Genomic DNA, 22900 nt, shown 5'->3' with positions numbered 1-22900 from the left:
ATTCATACTCAACGAGATTTGGCTGTAGAGTACGTACTCTTTTAGCGCTCGTTAAGTAAGTATTTATTGAAATGTAGTACCTACTCGTTAAGTATGCGATTTCGGACGCAGCCACTGACAAAGAGCTAAAAGTTTGATTCCTGTCAGAATAATAATAATAATAATAATAATAATAATAATAGCTAATAATAATAACAAAAAATAATAATAATAAATACGTTTAGGTAAGTACTTTAAGACATTGTTTCATAAATCATATTTTTTGCTTTGCCGCACAATTTAATCTTGGTTTCTTCCATAACCGCCAGTCTCACTTAATCCTCAAAGCTCAACTGCATTTTTCATAATCATGGTATATAAATGTAAATGAACAATACAGAGTTCAAGAATCAATACAATATATTTTCCTTTTGTTCTTGAAGCCAATGTAATTTTGGATCCAAACAGAGCCAACCAAGATCTCCTATAGTCTTTGAAGATGGAAAAAAGTGAGAGCAAAATAATTTACAGGTCTCAGTCACTGGCATGGAATCAGCTCCTCATGGGTATCACAGTGAACACAAAAACAGGGCACTGGAATCTGCTCCTGCAGCTGGACCCTTTGATGGCTTTGACTGAACCTGTCACTAAACTGGACCTGCCAACACCCTCTAAAATAGGAGTTAATCTGGACATAGAAGAGGGCCACATCTCTTTCTATGATTCAAAGAGAGGAAGACATACTCACACCTTTAACATAGATTTTAAAGAAACAGTAATTATTCACCCAGGGTTGGGCACTGTTGAGACAGAGTGTTATGATTTCATAGGAAAATATGTGGTAAAACACATTTCACTTACTTCTACTTAATCCTAAACATGTAGGTTTATCCTAAACATTTTACAATAAGTATTTTGCTTATTTTATTGAGTTTTAATGAGAAGTCAAAATGTTACAATAGGAGTTAAGATCGTGTTTGTACAGATTTTTATGTATAGAAGTGTTACATATACATACATACATACATACACATACACATATATATATACGTGTGTGTGTAAAAAAAAAAACACTTGTAATTTGAGGCTACTTTTTCACAAGCCATTATTCAAATGCAGTTCTTTCCAAATTCTAAACACAAGCATTCATTTTACTGTCGTGTTATTGTTCTATTTGTTCACTAAATCAGTTACAACAGATTATCTACACTGTTAATTATTTGACTGTAAATTTACAATAAATTGCAGGTTAATAATTGCATGACTTTCACAGTAAGTTACTGTAACATTTTTACAGTAAATTATTGTGAAATGACAGCTGTATACTGTGACTTCACAGTAATTCTGACATCGCATTACTGTGATTTAGCGGTAAGCTGCTGTAGAATTAATGTATTTAACTGTGAAATTACAGTTGGTGTCTATGTATTACTGTAATTTAACAGTAAGCAGCTGTAGAATTCATGTATTTAACTGTGAAATTAGTGTCTATTATTGTAATTTAGCAGCAAGCAGATGTAGAATTAATGTATTTAACTGTGAAATTAGTCTATCTATTACTGTAATTTAGCAGTAAGCAGCTGTAGAATTACTGTACATAACTGTGAATGTCTATCTATTACTGTGATTTAGCATAAATGATGGACCAAACAAAACTGATAAAAACAGTGACATAGCTTTTATTTTTTAGAAGTAAAATACAATTTAATTACATGAATAAAACACTGGGCAACAGGGATTGACACTGGGTAACAGGAATGTGTGTCAAAAGAGAAAGAAGGAGACAGAGAAGAGAGAGTGAGGGAGAGAAATGTAAGAAAAGACAAAAAGGTGGGAATAGAGAGGGTCGCAGGTGTCTCTCTCCTTCCCTCGCAGCTGGCACCTGCATAGTGTGGGTTCTATCCACTATATACAAAAGATAAGAAAGACAAAAAGTTTAAGTTACTCTGTGGTGGACTGACTCCCTGTAAGTATGGTGCTCGCATTGTAACACTAATCCTAAAATGTCTACAATTTAAGTAATTTCAACTATTAAAAAAATGTGAATAGTACTCTCAATTAATATTAAATCAACAAACCAGGACTCTAATCACTCCTGTTACTTTTACCCAGTCCTATTATTTTTCACGTGAGTAACAGGACTGAAAGTAACATGATTGTAAGGTTAGTTCACCCAAAAATGAAAATTCTGTCAGTAATTACAGAGCACAAATTAAGATATTTTTGATGAAATCTGAGAGCTGGATCACTCCTCCATCGGCTTCTAAGGGTTTGAAACTTGCTGGCCCAGAAAAATGTATTAAAGACATCTTTAATATAGTCCAAGTGACTCCAGTAGCTCAATCTTAAGTTTATAAAGCGACGAGAATACTTTGTGCGTAAAAAAAAAAAAAAAAAACAACTTTATTCCACAATTCATTTCCTTCTCTGTGGGCCTTGAGTTTTTTCATGTAGTAAAACAGCGTAGCGCTTCTGTGTTATACGTCACACGTAGGCTCACTATTGGCCGACGCTGGTCATGTGTGTGATGCATGTGACGTATAACACAGAAGCGCTACGCTGTTATACTACATGAATTCACCCGAGGCCCAGAGAGAAGGAAATGAATAGTGGAATAAAGTCATTATTTTTGGGGGGGTTTTGCGCACAAAAAGTATTCTCGTTGCTTGGTAAACGTAAGATTGAGCCACTGTAGTCACTTGGACTATATTAATGATGTTTTTAATACATTTTCTGGGCCAGCAAGTTTCAATCCCTTAGAAGCCTATGGAGGAGTGAGACAGCTCTCAGATTTAATCAAAAATATTTTAATTTGTGTTCCGAAGATGAGAGAAGGTCTTACGGGGTTGGAACAACATGAGGGTGAGTAATTACTGACAGAATTTTCATTTTTGGGTGAACTAACCCTTTAAGCAAAAATTGCATGCTAAATTGCATAGTAATTCAACACAGTAGCAAGTAATGTAAATTTACACTTAAAACTATTGTAAAGTACTGTAAATTTGACGTTTTTTTAGACGTCAAGGCATGTTAAAATCAAATAAACGTAAAAACAATTAATTTTACACATTTATTTTGCAGTCTGTCTAAACTCTACATTGAATCAGGAGACACTATAGAACACATTAAAGGGATAGTTCACCCCAAAAATCTTTGGAACACAAATTAAGATATTTTAAGAAATCCGAGAGCTTTCTGTATCCTCCATGGACAGCAATTATTTTACTTTCAAGGCCCGGAAAGATTGTTAAAATAGTCCATATGTATACAGTGGTTAAACCTTAATGTTATGAAGCGACGAGAATACTTTTACTGCGCAGAAACAAAACAAAACAAAATAGAATACCGACTTTATTCAACATTTTTCCTTTCTGTGCCAGTATCCGATGCTGTTCACGTGATGTGTTCTCGATCATGCATGTGATTGCATTGGGCACAAAAAGTATTCTCGTCGCATCATAACATTGAGGTTGAACCACTGTAGTCACATGGACTATTTTAACGATGGTTTTACTACCTTTCTCGGACTTGAAAATGGTTATAACATAGTAGTCTATAGGTGGGATCAGAAAGCTCTCATATTGCTTAAAATTTTCTTAATTTGTGTAGAACAAAATTCTTGTGTTTGGAACATCGTGAGGGGATGTAATTAATGACAGATTTTTCAATTTTGGGTGAACTAACCCTTTAATAGCTTCAGTAAACTTCTTACTGCATAACTACATCTAGCTTAAAGGAACACGCCGACTTTTTGGGACTTTAGCTTATTCACCGTATCCCCCAGAGTTAGATAAGTCCATACATACCCTTCTCATCTCCTTGAGTGCCTCTGTTTGACGCACCCACCGCTAGCCTAGCTTAGCACAAAGACTGGAGGTAAACAGCTCCAGCTAGCATACTGCTCTCAATAAGTGACAAAATAACGCCAACATTTTCCTATTTACATGTTGTGATTTGTATAGTCACAGTGTGTACAAATAACAAGGTCATATGAGACACAACCATCTTCTAACTGTATACATACTGGGAACTATATTCTCAGAAGGCGAAGCACTGCTACTTCTTTGGAGTGATTTACTCCAATTCTGAGCAAACTCTCTGCTCCTCACCACAGGGCTTCTCAGGTGCTGTGAGAAAATCACTCCCCAAGTAGCAGTGCTTCGCCTTCTGAGAATATAGTTCCCAGTATGTATACGGTTAGAAGATGGTTAGAGTCACTGTGACTATACAAATCACAACATGTAAATAGGAAAATGTTGGCGTTATTTTGTCACTTATTGGGAGCAGTATGCTAGCTGGAGCTGTTTACCTCCAGTCTTTGTGCTAAGCTAGGCTAGCAGTGGGTGCCTCAGACAGACTTACGGCAAGCACGGAGATGAGAAGGGTATGTATAGACTTGTCACAAAAAGTCAGCATGTTCCTTTAACACAGATACTGTGTTTCATTAGTCCGTTCTTAAATTGGAACACAGCTTACATTAGATTGACATCCATTCGAAGTCAATGAGCTTCCTGATAAGAGTGCAGACTTGCTGGTTCATGTGACCTCTCTGCCTCTTAGATTTTGTGCCTCGCTCTGGGTTGATGCCCAAGAAGCACCTACAAACAAAAAGACAGAAGAAACCTGTTAGTTTAATTCGTGTGATGAAAAAGGTGTCAGTTCCCAGTCACCACCTTCAGTGGGTCACTGCTTTTGCAGTACAGAGTCAAATTAAAGTTAGCTCAGTTTAAACAAAGGTGTAATTCAGGTGTAAGTACTGCAATTCAGAAAAAAAATGCATGGAACTGAACTGAAAAACATTTCCATCACAAACACAGTCAAGAATAGACCTTCACCAAAGTAGAGGTGTGTGATTTACCTAGGCAAAGCATTGGCACACAACAATTTACATAATTTACATGTTCCGTTTGCAGAGGATGGAGTAAGAGCCTGTTGCCTGTCCATCTCCCTATGGCTGTTTCTACTTGTACTCTTCCTCCTAGAATTATTACCCGTTCACAGATGATGTGATAAACATTTCATTTCTTATATCTTTTTCACAATAAAGCACCCAGTTTTCTAGTTGTTTCTGACTTTTTTAAGCTTTGTCTCTGGTCTAATCTGGTCTGGTCTCCAGCACAGACACACAAATTAAGGCCCCGTCCACACTACTGCGTTTTCGTTTAGAAACGGAGAATTAAAACGAATATCTCCGTCCACACCAGCGTTTTAGCTGCGTATAATGCTGTGTTCACACCAAACGCGAATAGAGCGTCTGGCGCGAATGATTTCAATGTTAAGTCAATGCAAAGGCGCGTTTACGCGCGTCTGGAGGTCTCGCGGCGCGAATGGGGCGTTAAGCGCGTCGCGGAAGACGCGAATTGACGCGCGAATAGAGCGCTTCGCGCGAAACGCGCGTTAAGCGCGAATGGTGCTTTTTGTGCATTTAGCGTTTGACGCGAATTCGCGTCTGCCGCCCGAGTTGAAAAATTTGAACTCAACAGTATGTTCCTGCAGCCTCCGGTTGTGCAGGAATACCCTTCTCCACTCATTCAACAAGGAGGAACGACTGATGTTGTCAGTGAGCAGTCAACCGGAGCTAAATGAAAAAAGTTCATATTTCTATAGAGACAGGAATAAAAATGACCTATATATATATATAAAACATATTAATAGATAAATTGAATATAGGCCAAAGATAAGAAACGTTTCATTTTACCCCAAACGAATTATATTTTATCTTGAACCACTAAAGACACATCAGAGCCAGCGGCAAATGTCAGAAGATCTAGCCGAGGTAAGGCTACTCTCGGCGGATACATGATGACGGAGCTCCCGCTGATCGCATGGAGCTCATCTCCGAGATCGGCGAAACACATTTTTTAAATAGACGCTGTCATTATAAATAAACCGCATATTTGAGTTTAAAACAACTACATTCTCGCCTGAAATACTTTTAAAACTACATTTCATGACACAATAACAGTAATATTTTGAAAATTATCCGAATAAAAATGGCGGTTTGAAAATGCTGCGTGAACTCAGCTGGATGAAGCCCCCCATTCATTTTTCTGTTGACGAGAAAGACAACGGTTGCTCCGTTTCACACACACAGCAGGGAAGAAAATTATAAAGTTACTAATTTGAGATGAATTTAATCCACCTTTGCCCAAATCCACAAACACCATAATTTATCTAGTTGATAATAACTGTCATAATACCCACATTAAGGCCACATCTTACCTTATAACTTTATTTATCGTTGGTCAATGTAGAAAATGCTGTGGTAAAAGAGAGAACGCTGTTAGAGTAACTAAGATAAGCTTTAAGTAAAGCTAAAGTTAAATGTTCGACGGTGTATCTAATCAGACATCTCACAGTTAACTTAATACGGTATAATTAACACTACAACCAACGTCTTTTCATTCAAATTTGCGCGCTTAAACGTCGATGCGAGTCTGCTCCAGCTAAGTTACAAAAACATGACAACAGAACCTACAACTAACGCTAATTTGGTTCATACTTTTAAATTACATGCACTATCATAAAAAAAACATCAAATTGATAAAGTTTGACATTTAAACACTTACCGCTGTCTGAATCCACCGAATGAGACCATGTAGATCAGAGAGCTCTGATGACGCTCTGATGACGCTGCCGCAGTTGCCACTCAAAAAAGACGGCATTCACAGTAGTTTCTTGTAAAAGCCCTGCGCCTGCATTATTTTCACAGTAAAAGTCTAAATACGGTATTATATTGTGAATTATCACAGTTAAAGCCTGTGAAGTGGTAATAATGTAATTAACTGTGAAATATTACAGTTATATCTTGTGAAATCCTGGAAAAATTTTACAGTGTATACTTGTGATATATAAAGCAATAAATACATACAGCATTACAAGAAATATATTGTAATCCCTAGTCTGCCCTACAAGGAAGTAGAAATATGGCAAGCTTATAATAGCCTATTATTTACTCTAAATAAAGTTCCAGGTAAAAAAATTTCCCCCCAGAAAGTTCCTGCTCGTGAGGTTTCACTGAAATTACCCGGAACAATTGTACCAGGAACTTTTACCAGGAAATGATTTTCCTCCCTGACCTGTTTTGTGTTTCTATCTTATAGCCTAAGCATGTAAAGAGTGCTCCCTTTAAATTTATTAAAAGCTCTCACTCATTCATTACAATCTAACAAAGTAAACAATAATAATAATAGTTCAAATTAAACGTGACTACACGATTAAACGTTTTTTTTGTTGTTGTTGTCCGGGGCTATATGCCCCCGGTAGGGTCTCCCAAGGCAAACAGGTCCTAGGTGATGGGTCAGACTAATAGTGGTTCTTTAGCCCTTTATGAAAAATGTAAAAACAAGGACCGTGACGTCGCCTGGAGCCAGGCTCGGGGCGGGGGCTCGAATGGGGGAGGAATTATAAGGGGCTGGTGCATTGTGGATCAGGCATCGGTCGAAGGCAGGGGCCCGACGACCTGATCTCTGTACACGGAAACTGGCCTTAGGTACGTGAAATGTCACCTCACTGGCAGGGATGGAGCCTGAGCTTGTGCAGGAGGATGAGAGGTACCGACTTGAGATAGTCGGGCTCACCTCCATGCACAACTTGGGCTCTGGAACCACCCCCCTTGAGAGAGGATGGATCTACTACTCTGTAGGGCTGGTGTGGGGTTGCTCATAGCTCCCCAGCTAAGTCGCCATGTGTTGGAATTTACCCCAGTGAACGAAAGGGTCACTTCCTTGCGCCTGCGGGTCGGGGATAGGTCTCTTACTGTCATTTGTGCTTATGGGCCAAATGGCAGTGTAGAGTATCCGGCCTTCCTGGGGTCTCTGGGAGGGGTGCTGGAAAGTGCTCCGACCAGGGACTCCGTCATTCTACTAGGGGACTTAAATGCTCACGTGGGCAGCAACAGTGATACCTGGAGGGGTGTGATTGGGAGGAATGACCCCCCCGATCTGAACCCGAGTGGTGTTCTGTTATTGGACTTCTGTGCAAGTCACAGTTTGTCCATAAGTGCTCGTGGCACCAGGACACCCTAGGCAGGAGGTCAATGATTGACTTTGTGCTCGTTTCTCCTGACTTCTGGCAGTATGTCTTGGACACTCGGGTAAAGAGAGGGGCAGAGCTGTCAACTGATCACCACCTGGTGGTGAGTTGGATCCGATGGAGGGGGAGGAAGCTGGACAAACCTGGTGGACCACTCTATGGAAATCAGGCAAAAATGGAAGGCTTATCTGAGCTGGAGGGCTATAGTCAGAAAGATATCTTTGAAAGGGAACCGCCTTTAATACGCCTATCAGGAACAACTTCATGCAACCCCATAATTTCACCACAAAAAGAAATGATAAAAAAACGAATAAGAAATAAGTCCCTGGAAAAGCGGCCGTTTGTTTGCATGCTTTGTTAAATATTTAAATCAAATGTTTTACTATAATTAGGTGATGCATCATAATTAATTTATTTATCACGATTGAAAATTAGTCACAGAAATAAAGCGTTATGAACATAGCCTGCTAATTCAGTCTAGTATGTTTCTGTTTGTTGTAGTCACAGTATACATCACATTTGGAAATAATTATAATTTCTATATTTTCTATATTTTTAAAAAGCTCCTTCAAGCGGCCGCATTTACCATGTTTACTATGCATAGTCTATTGCTTCGCTTATACATATTTCTGCCTTGCATGGTGATCATAATCCACATCGGATCGCATTATTAAAGTGAGTTTTGAGCTCAACCTATTTTAAAACGTTTTAATGCTGTGATATCAGCTGCGCTATTATGACAGGTTCTGGGAAATTATGTGATTCCAGTTAAAGCCCACGAGTAAGAGGAAGTTGGTTAAGCGCCACCCACTGAAATATATTGTGGTAACTGTTCGGTATCCTATAGTTTCTCAAGCGCTCGTCTGTCTGAAATAGCCTACGATATAAGAATATAAGGATAAGAACATATGATGATTTTGAAGTGTATTCGGAACCAACATGATTCGCCAAGGAAGGGTAGGCTACGTCAATGAATAATGACCTCCTATGTGGTAATGGAAACATGTAGTTAGCCTATTCATTTAAACTAAGTCAACTATGACCGGTCATTCATTTGGCTTAACTTTCTTATTCAATTCGCAGATATAAATGCTAATATGATACTTTTTACTTTTAAAGGACGGGATGTCATGTCCACATGGAAAACTAAAACTAGTTGTGAGACTGTTCAAATAGAATATGATCGTACGTCTGAACCGTTCATAAAGCCCGAGTTGTCTACTACAATAGTAAGTTTTCATCATGAAACATCTACGTCTATTGGTATTATCTGAATGTGTGCATAGTTTTTGGTTTGTTTGTTTATTGAAAAACATGAACAGACATGGAGGGCTGTAACTTTTTCAATTTCTTTTAACCCAATTTTATCTATATGCCCTGAAGATGGTCGTTTGACCAAAAGCTTGGTGCTTAAATTTGCTATAAGGATTCAAGTGTGCAGACTGTTTATCTATTGACATTTTACCCAATTTTATCTAACAGGTAAACAGATTAAGGGATACATTAGGGTCGAAGGAGACATTTCTACAGGTATATTTACATTGATTTAGTTACTAATTAAATAAGCCTATACATTCAATATGCTTTGTTTTGAATGACAGTTATAGCTAAATGCATGTGTCTATCACTTTGTATCCACACAGAAGCAAAACAACTTGGACATTTTCAAGATTATAAAAGACCTAGCAACACAGTTAAACAGAGTCACAGCAAAGGTAAATTAGGCTACACATTGTTTCTGCTGATAAGATTTCATTAATATAGAAAATAATCTGGACAGCTAAATTATGAGGAACTGAGCGATTATCTTTGGCATCCTTCTTGTCTAGACAGTGAATGAATAACCCCTTCTGCTATTTGATATTTCAGGTTTCTGGAAAGCCCCAATCTTTTAAGGTGGTGGATGACTTAGGTTTAGATGAATGTAAAGGTTTTATTTTCAGATGGTCTAAAGAGCTGAAATGTTTGAAGTCAAAATACAAGAACAACATGGGCAAGGTAAAAAGTTACTCGAGATCTCGTGTAAAAAAAAAAGAAAATACATTTGGAATTTTTTATGTTTTTTTTTTCATAGAATTTCAAATGTATTGGAATTTGTGTTTTAAGGTCATGGACGTGTTTATTTATATGTAAAATGAAATAAAAATGACCAAAGGAGCCTCTGTAATTAGTCCCTTTGGTTTATTTTAGCTAATTATTCCTGATAAATATTTAATGCATTCAAAACCACAACTAGTGTATCAGCCTCAGCTGTATCTCTTGAAATGTAATATAATTGCAGAAAAGTTATTACAGGTACAAGAAAAAGATGAGTTGTAAAGTTCTTATCATTAAAAAAAAAATTGGTATCTCATCAGATTTCCACTGTTGAGAAATTCAGGAGTCTGGAAGCTTTGAACATCAAAACGCATCAAGATCAGAGCCTGAAAAATGCTCTAAAAGATTTTCAGTGGTTAATTCATATTTTGCAGTCACTTCCAAAGGTCAGTGATAAGAAAAAAAGCTACATTACTTGATCATAAATTTTAATCCTGTGCATATGAAAGAATATTTGACTGTCTTTCACATTTCTTTCTTTTCATTTAGTACTCAGTGTGTCAAGAAGGACACGCTGGAGTAGAACTGTTGAATCTTTACAGACAATGGAAAAAAGGGCAGCTGATCAACATGCTTCCAATTATGGACTTTACCATGAAGACATTACTTAAGGAAAAGGTATCATACTGAGATCTCGTTTCTACAGGCACATTCGTATATCAGAAACATGAAAAGTAAAATATGCAGGAAACCTTTATAATGGTCAAAATGAGGGCGAGAGAATTTGTTTCAGAGCATGTCATTTAAAAATCAAGAGACTTATAGAGACTGAATCAAGAGGCCCAAGATCTGACTGCTGTTTGAAAACCACTTCAGCTGTTTTCATGTAAAACGTACTCTAACCCAACTGGAATGGCAAACTTTAAACATATTGTGCATGTTACCACACTGGAAATCCAACCATTGAGTGCCATAGATGATCTAACTTTTATGTTTTTATTTTAATTTTGAAGATTTAATTTAAAGGTAAGGTAAAGGAACAGGGCTAGGGTTAGGGTTAGGTACAGAAGCCTCAACAAAAAGGCATTTATTTTACATAGGTGTTACTTTCACACTTGAATGTGTCTGTGGTCCCCTTTATAAGAACAAGAAACTGAGCATTTACAAGAAAGGGCGAGATTAAATACTTCCTTCATATAGAAAGAGAAACATTTCATCATCTGGAAAGCATATTATTTTTAGTTACAGTATATTTTCTTTCTATTTCTAGATTGACAATCATCATTTGAACGGCATCTCCATACCACCAATATTACAGCTCTCTGCATAATTACATGTAGGCAAAATAAGAAAACATTGAAAGTGTTAAAAGACGTATGACTGATGATATTTTGATGTAAATTATAGTTTTTTTTAATCTATAAAGAATACTTAAATTATAATAAAAACCTTTAAATCATGGCAGACTCATTTATATCATATATACATTCCTTTGAATGAATTTTAACACATTTAAATATGTGGGTTATGTATGTGGATGTTTTTTGTAAATAAATACACTGTGTAGTATCATTTGTATGTTGTTCATGCAGGCATGAACAGAAGATATCTTGTGAACAGAAACAAAGATGAACAGACACTCTGTAGAAACAGTTTTTGTAAATGTATGACTATGATCCTAATTGTTTCAAATTTGCAAAATATGTGTCGGAACAAGTTGCAAACACCCACAATGTCACACGGTTACTAAACCAAAATATCTTGACTCATTTCATGTTTTCTCATGTTGGTCTGAAGAAGGCTTGTTTTGGATCTTCTTCAAACAGCTGTCACACCTGACCTTTTACCTTAATTTATTTTTTCTTCTTTTAGATTAGATTAGATTATGACCACTAGAGGTCGCACATGTGTAATTATTGTCCAATTCCACAATGTCACGTATTGTTACACGTTTTACGCAAATAAAATTTTATTACACTTAAAAAAAATTAATTGTTGTTGTCAGATATCGTTGTTGTTCATGGGCAGGTTGAAAACGTATTTGAATACAAACAGCACAACTGGTCATCACTCAGTGTGGTAGCTATCTTTATTTAGGGTCTTCAAAAAAATAAAATAAAATAAAAAATAACCCGGGTATTACACACATCATAAAACCCCATTTTGGTTGTTGTACAGTTCATATAAATATTAGTCCTGCTACCTGCAATCAAACGCTACAAATTCTCAAACTTCTCAATTACAATATATTGTATTTTTAATTTACTTTATATCAGAAGTCCAGATGTTACTGAAAAGGAATGTTAATGTTGTAAACAAATTGATTGTAGATTTATAAACAATAACACAATGATTATGGTCCAGGATAATCATAAAACAATAACAGGCAAATGTATAGATTAACATAAATATTCAAAGCAATAGACAGTTTTTTCAGAATGTCACTCTGATTATCTTGCATTGGATTTACGATATAAGAAATTTAATAAATAAAGAAAAGGTCTTTTTGAAAAGTAAGAAAAGAAAATCGAATTATGTTTGAAGGTATGTCCCTAGTAATGTTCCCTGTGATAAATAAGCTACTACTTTTAGTAGAAGATTGTAATTTGTTATTGCCATAATCTCTACAAATCATTCATTGTTCTTGTACCTTTGCCTTTCTTTTTAGATGAACTTGTGTGTAAAACACACACACACACAAATTGTGTCCAGAACTCCTAGGTGGTTACAAGAAATTCATAATATGTTTTTTTTCTCATACAGTATTAATGGGTCTTTATACATGAAGTATATACATTCAATAAGGGGGATAATTCATACTTGGGGCATTTCATGACATGTTGAAAACCCCAAGAAAACATGTTTGTCCAATGATTCACCTGATAATGTGGCTCTTGGGAATTTGGGGATTTTTCTGTCAAGTTTCTGCTTGTTGTTCAGTCATATTGTTAGATCATCTGACCTGGCTCTGCTGCTACCTTTGCTGAGACGACTTAATGATCTTGTTTCCTCTGTTTTGTCTAGTTCCAGAGGTGCAGGTGATACATCCAACATCTCCTCTGTGGCCTTCATTTCTCCAGAATACTCCTCCTCCTCTAGGCCTCCAGTTTCCACAGAATCCTCTTTTTTCCCTGACCCATCACACTCCCTAGAGACTTGGACCTCTTCTGGATCCTCTATCTTCAAGGAGATCTCCACCTGTTCAGTGTCAGCAGCAAGTCCTACAGCTTTATCTAGAACCTCCTCACCTTTACTGACTGCGGCATCAAAAGGTCTAACTTCATTCAGATTTTCTAAAACTTCATTCTTGCCTGTTTGTAATACATCTTCTAAAGCACAACTTCTTCCTACATCCACTAGACCCTCTAGAGTTTCACCCTTTCCTATATCTACCACTTCCTCTGAAGGTTTGGCCACTTCTGAGTCTACTACATCCTGTTGAACTTCATCCCCTTCCATATCTTCTACACCCCCCTTAGCTTTGCCCTTTCCCATATCCACTTCATCCCCAATGGGCTCTATGTCAGGTAAATTTGACCCTGCTACCTCCCCTAAAGCCTCAGGCTCTTGCTCCCCCTCAGATATTTTAGACATGTCCAGATCACCAGTAATCACCTTTTCCAAAATGTCTTCATTAACAAAAGGCTCAATTTCACATAGTTCCCTCTCTTGGTCATACACCTCAACTGCTGTCGCTACCTCAAGCACATCAGGTAAACTCCCTTCTTTCCTCAACTCTTGGTCCTTAAAGGTGTTATGCTCTTTTTCCCCAGTTACCTGTAAGTTTTCCTTCTCTTCTTCTGCTCCTGAAAGTCTTTCTTCCTGTGTTGGCTCAGCATCTATTAAGCTACTCTCCATCGCTGACTTTTCCTCAGTCACCTCTCTACAGGCCAGTTCTCCTAGATCTATATCCAAACTCTCTTCAAGTGATATTAAATATGTTTCCTCCACACTTTCCCCTTCTGAACGCTCCTCCAGTACTTCTGGGAAAACTGTTGGAGATTTTAAGCTGTCTACCTCATCTCCTTCCCGAAGTGGTTCTTCTGGTGGAAGCTTTGGTAGTGTCTCTGTGACCTGAATGAAGGAGGGTTGAGTCTCATCGCATATGATTGTCTCCTCTACAGGTGGCGCTGTTGGCATAACCGCCTCGTGACTCCTTTTCTGCTCCTTCTCCAGCTGAGGCGAGAAGAACTGGCCCTCTTCCATACCAACCTCAGCTAGTGGATATATGTGCGCCACCTCGTCTTTCTTCTCCTCTTCAAGGCGCCTGTAACCCTTTGATTTTTGGACAGGGGTGGTCAGAAGGAATGGTAAGCTCCTCTCAGGTGGTCCAAGAGGCTCCAACTGTGCTGGAGCTGGTCGGTGGAATACAAATCGGATCTTCTTCAAGGCGAGGTGGCTGATCTCCACAAAGTTAAGGAACAGTGAAACACAAGCAACTGCGAGCATAAAAATGATAAAGATGGTCTTCTCAGTGGGTCGGGAGACGTAGCAGTCCACTGTGTTGGGGCATGGCCAACGACTGCACTGGTACAGCGGCAGGATGCGGAACCCGTAGAGGAAGTACTGTCCAACCACGAAGCCTACTTCAAAAAGAGCTTTGAAGATGATATGGCATATGTACGTGAAAAGCAGAGTGCCCTCGAGTCTGAACTTTTTGCTACCTTTCGTGCTGGCATCCTTGGTGGTGCGAACACTTCCCTGATCTGCAAGTGGAAGACGCTCCTCACCTACTTGCTGTTGGTGGCTGACCTCAGCTTCTTCACGCTCCTTTCGCTTTTCCTCCATGTGGATGTAATGGACAGCATGGCCGACGTATACAAGTGAAGGTGTGGATACAAAAATGATTTGTAACACCCATAGGCGGATATGGGAGATTGGAAAGGCCTCGTCATAACACACATTCTCGCAACCTGGCTGCTGAGTGTTACATACGTAATCGGACTGCTCGTCTCCCCAGACAAACTCTGCTGCCGTGCCCAGAATTAAAATGCGGAAAATGAACAGAACTGTGAGCCAAACGCGGCCAATCACAGTGGAGTGTTCGTTTACTTCTTCCAAAATATTACCCAAGAAGCTCCAGTCTCCCATGGTTGTATATTAGCTGTGTACAAGAAAGACAAATGGGAATTAGGGAGAAACAAGATGGTCCAAGAGTGATATATCATAGGCTTGCGGTTTTGTTTTGTTATACAAAGATTTAATAATAAAACCATTGTCATTATGATTGATATTATGATTTTTTAAAAATTAATTAATAAGTAAAATTATTGATAAACAAAACTAGACTGAGCAGACCATTTACAAACAGGACGATGAAACACCTTTAAGACTTTGCCAAAACACATCACCAACAGGCTCACATTCAACAATTTAGGCCTGGACAAAAAACGCTATTGCATTAAATGAAGAGCTAAAGTTAACTGAGCCTATATAGTCACCTTTGCACAGTGGTGGGTCCAGTGCAGTCCAGTTCAGTCCGTTGCTCCTGTGGCCTGTGGGGCAAACTGAAATCCTGTCCCCCAGTCAGCCAGACTCAGTCCTCGTCCTTGTCGCACCACTGAGCAGATGTGAGTGAATGGGCTATGATGGCTGCTTTTCATGCCTGCTGTAGAGTCTAAGCTGCTAACCAGATGCCCTTTATGCACCAGACCACGAGTGTTGATGCAGAAGACAATAGGATCAACATACCCACAGCCAGAGGGGCCAGAGGGACAGGACACCATCCACAAGCCTGTCCCAAATGTACACATTTAAAAAAATAAAAAATAAAATTTGGGCAAGAGGCCCACAGCAATGGTCTGCTTCTTTATGACATGCTGTAAGTATACATAAGATGATTAAAACCAATCTGTGATTATTAAATGTCCTGTTCTTTTAATAATAATATATATATATATATATATATATATATATATATATATATATATATATATATATATATATATATATATATATATATACATTTAGTATACAAATATATATTATATATTGATTTCATTATTTACACATTAAAATAGGTATATGTTCCACAGAGTTTGACAACCAGAATATATCCAAGATACGTTTTTATTGTATCAAAGAAATGTAGCACAGCCTACAGAAGACACTTCTTACACAAACAACAAACAATATCCCAGCCATTTGAACAGCAGTATATATACTTCATATAGTGAAATGAATACTGACCCACACAGAAAACAGTATAAAATATGTACTGTATTGTTCATGTGTTGAATTAGGAAACTGTGACATAGACTTCATGACATAGCTTCTCGTATTAGGTGGAGCAGCATTCTTGTTATTTCAGTGTTTGCATTTAACTGTAGTGGGATACACACAGTAAATTATCCACCCACAAATCTTCAACAAAATGTTGGTTGTGTATTGGAGCCAACCGACCTTATGACAACAGCGATATTTCACAAGTGAGACAGCCTTAGGAAATGGTGATAATAAAGAATTTGGGCAAACACACACATGCAGGAAAACTGGGTGTTGGAGGTATACGGTTTAATGGTTTTGTGATAACGGGGCAACAGTGCAATGGCATATTTATGATATCGGCCAGGAAGCTTTAACACACACGCACACACATGGATAAACTTCAACAATACCCTGTTTAAAACTTCCTGCGCAGCTGAATCATTGGCCAGACACATTCTTGACAGTGTTGGTTCACACCAAGATTTTGAACATTACACAAAACCCAATGGTGAAAGGTCAAAAAATGTGCATATTTGTCATTTTGAGGGGTCTCTGAGACCCCCAGATCACTGTTTTCCATGCTGTAGCAGTCCTGACTGAGAGAGCACATGCAACAGTTGGCAAAACCCTATCATACTCAGGAATGGTTTATTTAAAGTTTGGGATTGTTTAGCACTTATCTAAACTGTTGAATTATTGTTGTCAGGGGAAACAGTTTGCGCTACAGTTTTCGAAGGGAAAACAATATGACTGACAGTCAATGGGCAATGTTTCATGCCACATAGACAGAGAGTTTATTCCAAGTCACACAATTCATTTCCCCATTCTGCACAGTATCTCTCATAAACATTTGACTGGTTGCTGTGTACATTAGGACTAAACATCAAGATAAAGAGAAGAGCATAATTAACTAACCGCTTAATAGAAGACTGAAGTCTTTGTCACTTATGTTGTCCTTGTGTGTTTGATAGGCTATATAAGAATAAACTTCCTAGCGGATGAAATCTTTTAAATGTGTCATCATTTAATGAAATTATGATGCCAAATGTCTCATCAAAATTGTAACTTTTCTAACAAGTTTTGTCCTATGTTACCCTCTCACTATTAATCATAATCTGCTGTTTATTATAGTATGTTGCATTTTAAAATGTTCAATTTATTATTTCATGTCAACACAGGAGAGAAACTGTGCCTTAAAAAATGTATTTGTTTTTTAATGAGAAAGTATTTGCAAATACAACATGATACGTGAGAACTAGAATAATACGTGGAACTAGAATTGTATCAATACAATATTTATTATTAGGAAGAAAATAATATTCAAATTTTACATACATTAACCCATCTTTTTAATTCATTAAAAATAAAAAGTATTGATATTAAACTGGAAAAGACTGATGCTATACAATATTTCACTGACTTCATGGTATAACCTGCATTTCGGACCCTGGTAATTGTGCCCTAGAGGAGTTTGTGTGTTGATATAGTGGACACTGGCAGGATAAGCCACATGAATAGTGATAGGATGACACAGAAAGACATGATGTCATTCTAGAGCGTTGAGCCTATGGAGCATGTGCAGTCAGGCGTGAGCTCACATTGTGCCAATGCAGCAGACGCTCGTGAAGCTATAACACAAATATCAAATGCTAATCGGCCCATAATACATTTATTGCTTTCCTTTAAAATATTAATTTAAACTTATATTGACTTTTCTAAAATAAATACATTAATTAATTAAGCTAACACAATTAGTGTTATGGACTATTCAGAAATTCATATAAACCTTTGCAGTCTGCCACCATTTGTTTATAAATGACACTTAATTGGATGTTTAACTGAATGTATTTAATTACATGAATACATCTTTGACGAGTGAGACTTAAGTGCCAAATGTTTTTCTGGGGCACTGTACAGTTGAATTATGCACTGTAGGTACAGTAAAGTACCTACTACCTAAAAATACACAGTGTCCAGCCTAGAGAGAATATTAAGTATGCTTGAAGATTACTAAATGAAGTCTAGAAATTATATTTTCCTAACAATGTTCATATGTCAAACAGAGACACAACCATTTGAATTGAAGTCAAAGCAATGTTTAACTCTGTCTAACATGGCAAATCTCCTACAGCTGAATGAATGCAGACTTCAGCAGCTCTTCACTGCTTAAAAGAGGATGACGATGCTAAGGAGGGATGATTTAAATATGATTATCATTTCAAAAGACACTGTGACAATGAAATATGAAAGATTTTGTTTAAATCTCTCCACTAAAATTAAAGGCTTCTAATAGAAAAGGTCGTATTTGTCCCGTTTCTAGATATTAAGGAAAAAGGGCACTTATCATACAAACATATATATATATATATATATATATATATATATATATATATATATATATTACTTTTAAACTTGAAGTTTTGAAATAAAATCATTCCTATGAACTCTCAGCCCTGTTCACACCTCCAGCATATATCTTCATTTCTCCTCATTATTCCTGAACTGAGCCTCACTTCCTCTGGGAATTATATTTTCGACCGTTTCCAATGATTGTTTAATTAATTTATCCGAATACACAAAGCATTCTCTTCACTTCCCTCCATGTACACACAAACTGTTCTCAGCGATCACAGTTTATACACACTGTTTTTGACTCACCCAAACGGACATCAGTCTGAGCCAACCTAAATTCCTGATTAGTGTGTGTGTTCGCATGATTACGCGTGGTGTGTTTATGGGTGTATGGAGCAGGTAACTGCGCTGAGGTCATTGTGCTGGTCGACCGGTTGTGGTCATAAAGAACACCTCGATGGGTGTGACGGCCGGCGCTGCCCAGCCACAATTGTGTATGCCACAGGAACAAATGTTGATTTTGGACGGAGGTGAAAGACCTGGCCTTCTCCGTTCTTCCTCTAGACAGATTTGACACACCCTCACCTCTGTTGACCTGCTGATATGCCAGACTCTCGGACCAATGTGCTTAACTGACCCTACTGAAATGAAACCTGCGACAACAATATAGCCACTCACTTATAATGCATTAGACGTTTCATCTGAATTAAAAAGGCACCAGCGCTACGTTACTGTGATCTATGCTTGAAATCTATGATCTATATTTGAAAAGTTGATAAATGGTCTGAAAATAAAATGCGTGTCTGATGAGGTTGATATTTACCTACAATCCATTTTATCAAATCTTTGTGTGTGGCTTGAGAATGACTCTGGGCTGCAGGTAAAGATCATGTATACGCATATGAACAGAATAATAATGGATGTGGATAACATGGACACTTTTATTATGGATACTGATAAAAAAAACTAGAAATGGCCCTGAGTGCATCTAATTCACCTATGATCAAATATGCAAACGTGTTAGCATCACTACAGAAAGCTGTAAGTATCTGACTTGATGACTTCCCTTTTCAACTCCTCCCTGACTGCAAGTTAAAGTTCTCGGTGGTTGGTTAAATCCAGCTTAAGTCAAACACTTATGGCCTCATGGGACAGTAAAGTGTATTGGATGCGTACTTCTCAATCTCACCAGAAGTAGTAGGTCACTTGGGAACTTTTTGCTTACTCTTTTAGGAGTACTCTGAATTTGGACACACTCTTTTCACACAGTCCTACTGTTTTCACCTGAAATATAGTATGAAAGTGTATGATTTCAGATGCAGCCACTGTCTTCCTAAGTAAGTTAGTGTATCATTCACTTAACCACCAAAAAACATTAGCCTCTTCAAAGAGCACCATTATCCTGGTAAAGAACTATTCACACATCTTTTTTTAATTCTGTGAGATCATTGACCAGAAATGGCGTCTAAGTCTTCACCTCCCAGTGATGTGTTTGTTCACATGGAGGGGTATGCATGTTCAGTTTTTTTTGTTGATATTTTCATTTTTGTATCAGATATTCACATTCATGCAGCTGCTTTTGGCCCAGGGACATCATATTAGACGACTTCAAATTGAACTACACAGCACACAGTAAATGCGTCATCTGCATCAGAATGTTATGATTGGCCCAGAGCAGTTAAATAGGCCCAGAATAGATGTTTTACATTAGTGTATTCTGAATTTGTACATGCTCATTCTGGTATCGGTTCTGTATTTACACAGAGGAGATTTACAGGTAATTGACGGGAAATGTTTACGACTTCTCATACTGGAAAATTGCTGTGAACTAATTAAACGGTATTTTTGAAAAGGTCCTGTGTACACATGGTCTCTTAACGGTAACTTACCAGTAAAATCAGTATGCGTGAAAGGGGCGACTGATTCATTCAAGAGTGAAACCCCACTACTTTCTCCTGTTGGGAGCCAGGGACTGACAATTTAGATTTTACTTCGTTTTAAAATATTTTTGTATGCAGAGTAAAAACGGATCAAACAAATCTCAATATTGTGTTTAAAATGTAAGTTGCTCATTATTAACTTCTAATTTAACAGTTGAATAAAAGCAATTGTGCTGCTGGTGTTGTATACAACTCGCTAATATCCGGAAAACAACAGCATTCTGTAATATAGTAATAAAATACAAAACAAAACAAAATAAGAGCAAATAAATAAATAAATAAAAATGTAAGCAAGGAAAATAGCTCTCCATTTCTGATTACTTCATTACTAGAGTAATGTACTAGAGACAAATTCCAGAATAATTTTAGAAACCTCCACTGGGAAAACAGACTCCACGCATGAGAAAGAATGACAGACAGGGAACCCGAGCTGCGGCAGGCATACGTACAAGCAGCTACAAGCTTCCCCTTCCTCAAATTGAAATTCAAAACTTCTAATGAACAAGTGATTTCCTATGGAAGTTACTGTCACAAAGGGTTCAAAAGCACAAACTGCCGAAAAGTGTGGGAGCCGACTATTTAAACCAGTGCTTCAGCATTCTGTTGTTTGAGTCATTCACATTGCATTAATACCAGGGAATTAATAATATTCAGTTCAACTGAGCTAGTTTTAAAATCAAGGCAAGAGAACCAACTCTCTGAAAGTTCTCTTGAGAAAGTTATGACTCACAACACCAATCTATTGTTTTAGACAATTTGGTTTGGTAAACCAATCAGTAACAAGACACAACATAGCCATTCAAATAGTTTTCCTTATTAAGCTGTGGTATTTAGTCTAAGTTTAACCCTATTCATTTTCATCATTAATTTTGTTTTACCAAAATAACTGAGAAACAATAAAAGTATTGTTTTATTTATTTTTTAATAATATATCTGAAGATGAAATGTTTTTTTTTTTTTAATTATTGATTGTTAGAGATTATATGTGTGTGTGAACCTTGAAAGTACTATTAATGTTTTAAATTTTGCCATCTCCAACAAATCTGAAAAGCGTACAATGATTTAATGCAGCTAATCTTGCAAACTTGGCAAATCAGTCAGTCTATGCCATATCAAGCAGCTTATTATCCAGGTTCACTTATAGATCTGTGCTGACTGCTGTTCAACAGAAAAAAGGAAACAGAGATCACCAAGTACAATAAGAGCCACTTGTAAACGGTCAAGAAGTCTGGTTCACATGTGTAAATGTTCTCTAGCCCTGTTATGTACAAACTACTATAAACACACAAGCATATAACATGGCCAGACTTATTTGTGAAGGTCAAAAGAGGAAATGATTGATTGTTCTCTTCAACCTGACAGGAAGCAGACGCTGGACTTCCTGTAAGTGTAGCACTGGTCACTCTAGGGAGCCAATGCTGAGATGCTGTTAAAACAATGGATGAAGCAAAAGATGAGGGGACAAAATGTAGAGAAGGGGGGTGAATGAGGAACAGAATAAACAGGAGAAAGTAGTGAATGGCAACGATGGAGTCAAGGTCTGTGGGAAAACTCTGGATCTTAAAAGATCATAAAAAGCCATAGAATTTTTGTAATTTTAGGTATAAGTGGCTTTTATTGTGGGTTTAATGGTAATGTTCACCCAAAAATGAACAATGAACAACGTGATGCGAATTCGCAGGCCAAGCTTGAACTGTGCTATGCAGTGAAATGTGAAATATCTTTCCACAGACTTGTGTTTCCGGTCTGATGCATTCACATGCGTATGATTGGAAGTCAATGGAACTAAAAGTTTTGTTAGGCTCTGGCTAAAATCGTGATCCAGGGGGTCCCCCTTACAATGCCCCTCTAGAAGGGTCAAAGGAGTAGTAGAGGATATACAAGGAAAAGAGGCTGATTGCCATTTAGATGCCGAGCTTAAAAATATGATGTCCCACCACTGAACCACTACAGAAAACAATGTTATCAGAGGATGTAACGCCATGAAAAGCACTCTCCATCTTTCTTAAATTTCCCACTCTCTCTCCATTTGTTGTCTTATTTTCTCATTCTTCATTTCTGTTCTCACTATGTCATTCTGTGTCTGTCTTTATAGCTGTTGCAACTTCAAATATTTTTGCTTCAGTTTCACAGAAATAAAATTCAAACAGAAATTTAAAAAAGGTTAAACCTTTATTGGACTATAAATTAAAGTTTATCATCAGGATAAACTAGACATCAGGGCCTGTTCATTTGACATTTAGAATTATGCATTTGGCTTTTTTGTAAAGTGACTTACAGTGCATTCAGGGTGGCCTATATATCGTGTCTTTTTGTTTGCTCCTTGGCATTGTTTGTGCCATTCTGATTAA

At 37.4% G+C, this 22900-nt stretch overlaps 2 protein-coding genes and 1 long non-coding RNA gene across 7 annotated transcripts; 1 reads left to right on the top strand and 2 right to left on the bottom strand.

The window, feature by feature from the left end:
- Nucleotides 1-1627: 1627 nt before the first annotated feature.
- LOC113108688 (uncharacterized) lies at nt 1628-6817 on the bottom strand. 3 transcript variants are annotated; one of them, XR_003292803.1, is made up of 4 exons: nt 6549-6817; nt 6202-6239; nt 4456-4577; nt 1628-1884 (listed from the first exon to the last, which is right to left on the bottom strand). It is a non-coding gene; the product is annotated as an uncharacterized LOC113108688 (long non-coding RNA). The 3 variants fall into 3 exon arrangements; XR_003292804.1 differs by lacking the exon at nt 6202-6239 and having other exon boundaries at nt 1629-1884; XR_003292802.1 differs by lacking the exon at nt 6549-6817 and having other exon boundaries at nt 1629-1884; nt 6202-6533.
- Nucleotides 6818-8829: 2012 nt separating this feature from the next.
- Nucleotides 8830-13210, top strand: zgc:113314 (uncharacterized). 3 transcript variants are annotated; one of them, XM_026271964.1, is made up of 8 exons: nt 8830-8970; nt 9133-9242; nt 9496-9543; nt 9657-9728; nt 9883-10011; nt 10371-10496; nt 10600-10728; nt 13075-13210. In XM_026271964.1, exons 1-8 carry the CDS (start codon nt 8922-8924, stop codon nt 13090-13092), a joined length of 681 nt encoding a protein of 226 aa, XP_026127749.1. In that variant the 5' UTR covers nt 8830-8921; the 3' UTR covers nt 13093-13210. The 3 variants fall into 3 exon arrangements, with proteins under 3 accessions (XP_026127749.1, XP_026127748.1, XP_026127750.1); XM_026271963.1 differs by lacking the exon at nt 13075-13210 and adding an exon at nt 11321-11509; XM_026271965.1 differs by lacking the exons at nt 9496-9543; nt 13075-13210 and adding an exon at nt 11321-11509.
- On the bottom strand, nt 12123-15900 carry LOC113108686 (gap junction alpha-8 protein-like). Its single transcript, XM_026271962.1, has 2 exons — nt 15492-15900; nt 12123-15154 (listed from the first exon to the last, which is right to left on the bottom strand). Exon 2 carries the CDS (start codon nt 15139-15141, stop codon nt 12991-12993), a length of 2151 nt encoding a protein of 716 aa, XP_026127747.1. The 5' UTR covers nt 15142-15154; nt 15492-15900; the 3' UTR covers nt 12123-12990.
- Nucleotides 15901-22900: the final 7000 nt, after the last annotated feature.

This window comes from Carassius auratus, chromosome 9 (assembly GCF_003368295.1).
Source record: "Carassius auratus strain Wakin chromosome 9, ASM336829v1, whole genome shotgun sequence".
Lineage (NCBI taxonomy): Eukaryota > Metazoa > Chordata > Actinopteri > Cypriniformes > Cyprinidae > Carassius > Carassius auratus.
The sequence above is the reverse complement of the archived record's forward strand: the minus strand, read 5'-3'. Positions and strand labels throughout refer to the sequence as shown.

What these genes read in the sequence shown, in the direction of transcription:
- LOC113108686 (XM_026271962.1), bottom strand. Translation starts at nt 15,141, where the DNA reads ATGGGAGACTGGAGCTTCTTGGGTAATATTTTGGAAGAAGTAAACGAA.
- zgc:113314 (XM_026271963.1), top strand. Translation starts at nt 8,922, where the DNA reads ATGATGATTTTGAAGTGTATTCGGAACCAACATGATTCGCCAAGGAAG. An exon ending in CCGAGTTGTCTACTACAATA is followed by an intron (nt 9,243 to 9,495) that starts GTAAGTTTTCAT and finishes TTTATCTAACAG; the next exon opens with GTAAACAGATTAAGGGATAC. An exon ending in AGACATTACTTAAGGAAAAG is followed by an intron (nt 10,729 to 11,320) that starts GTATCATACTGA and finishes TTCTATTTCTAG; the next exon opens with ATTGACAATCATCATTTGAA.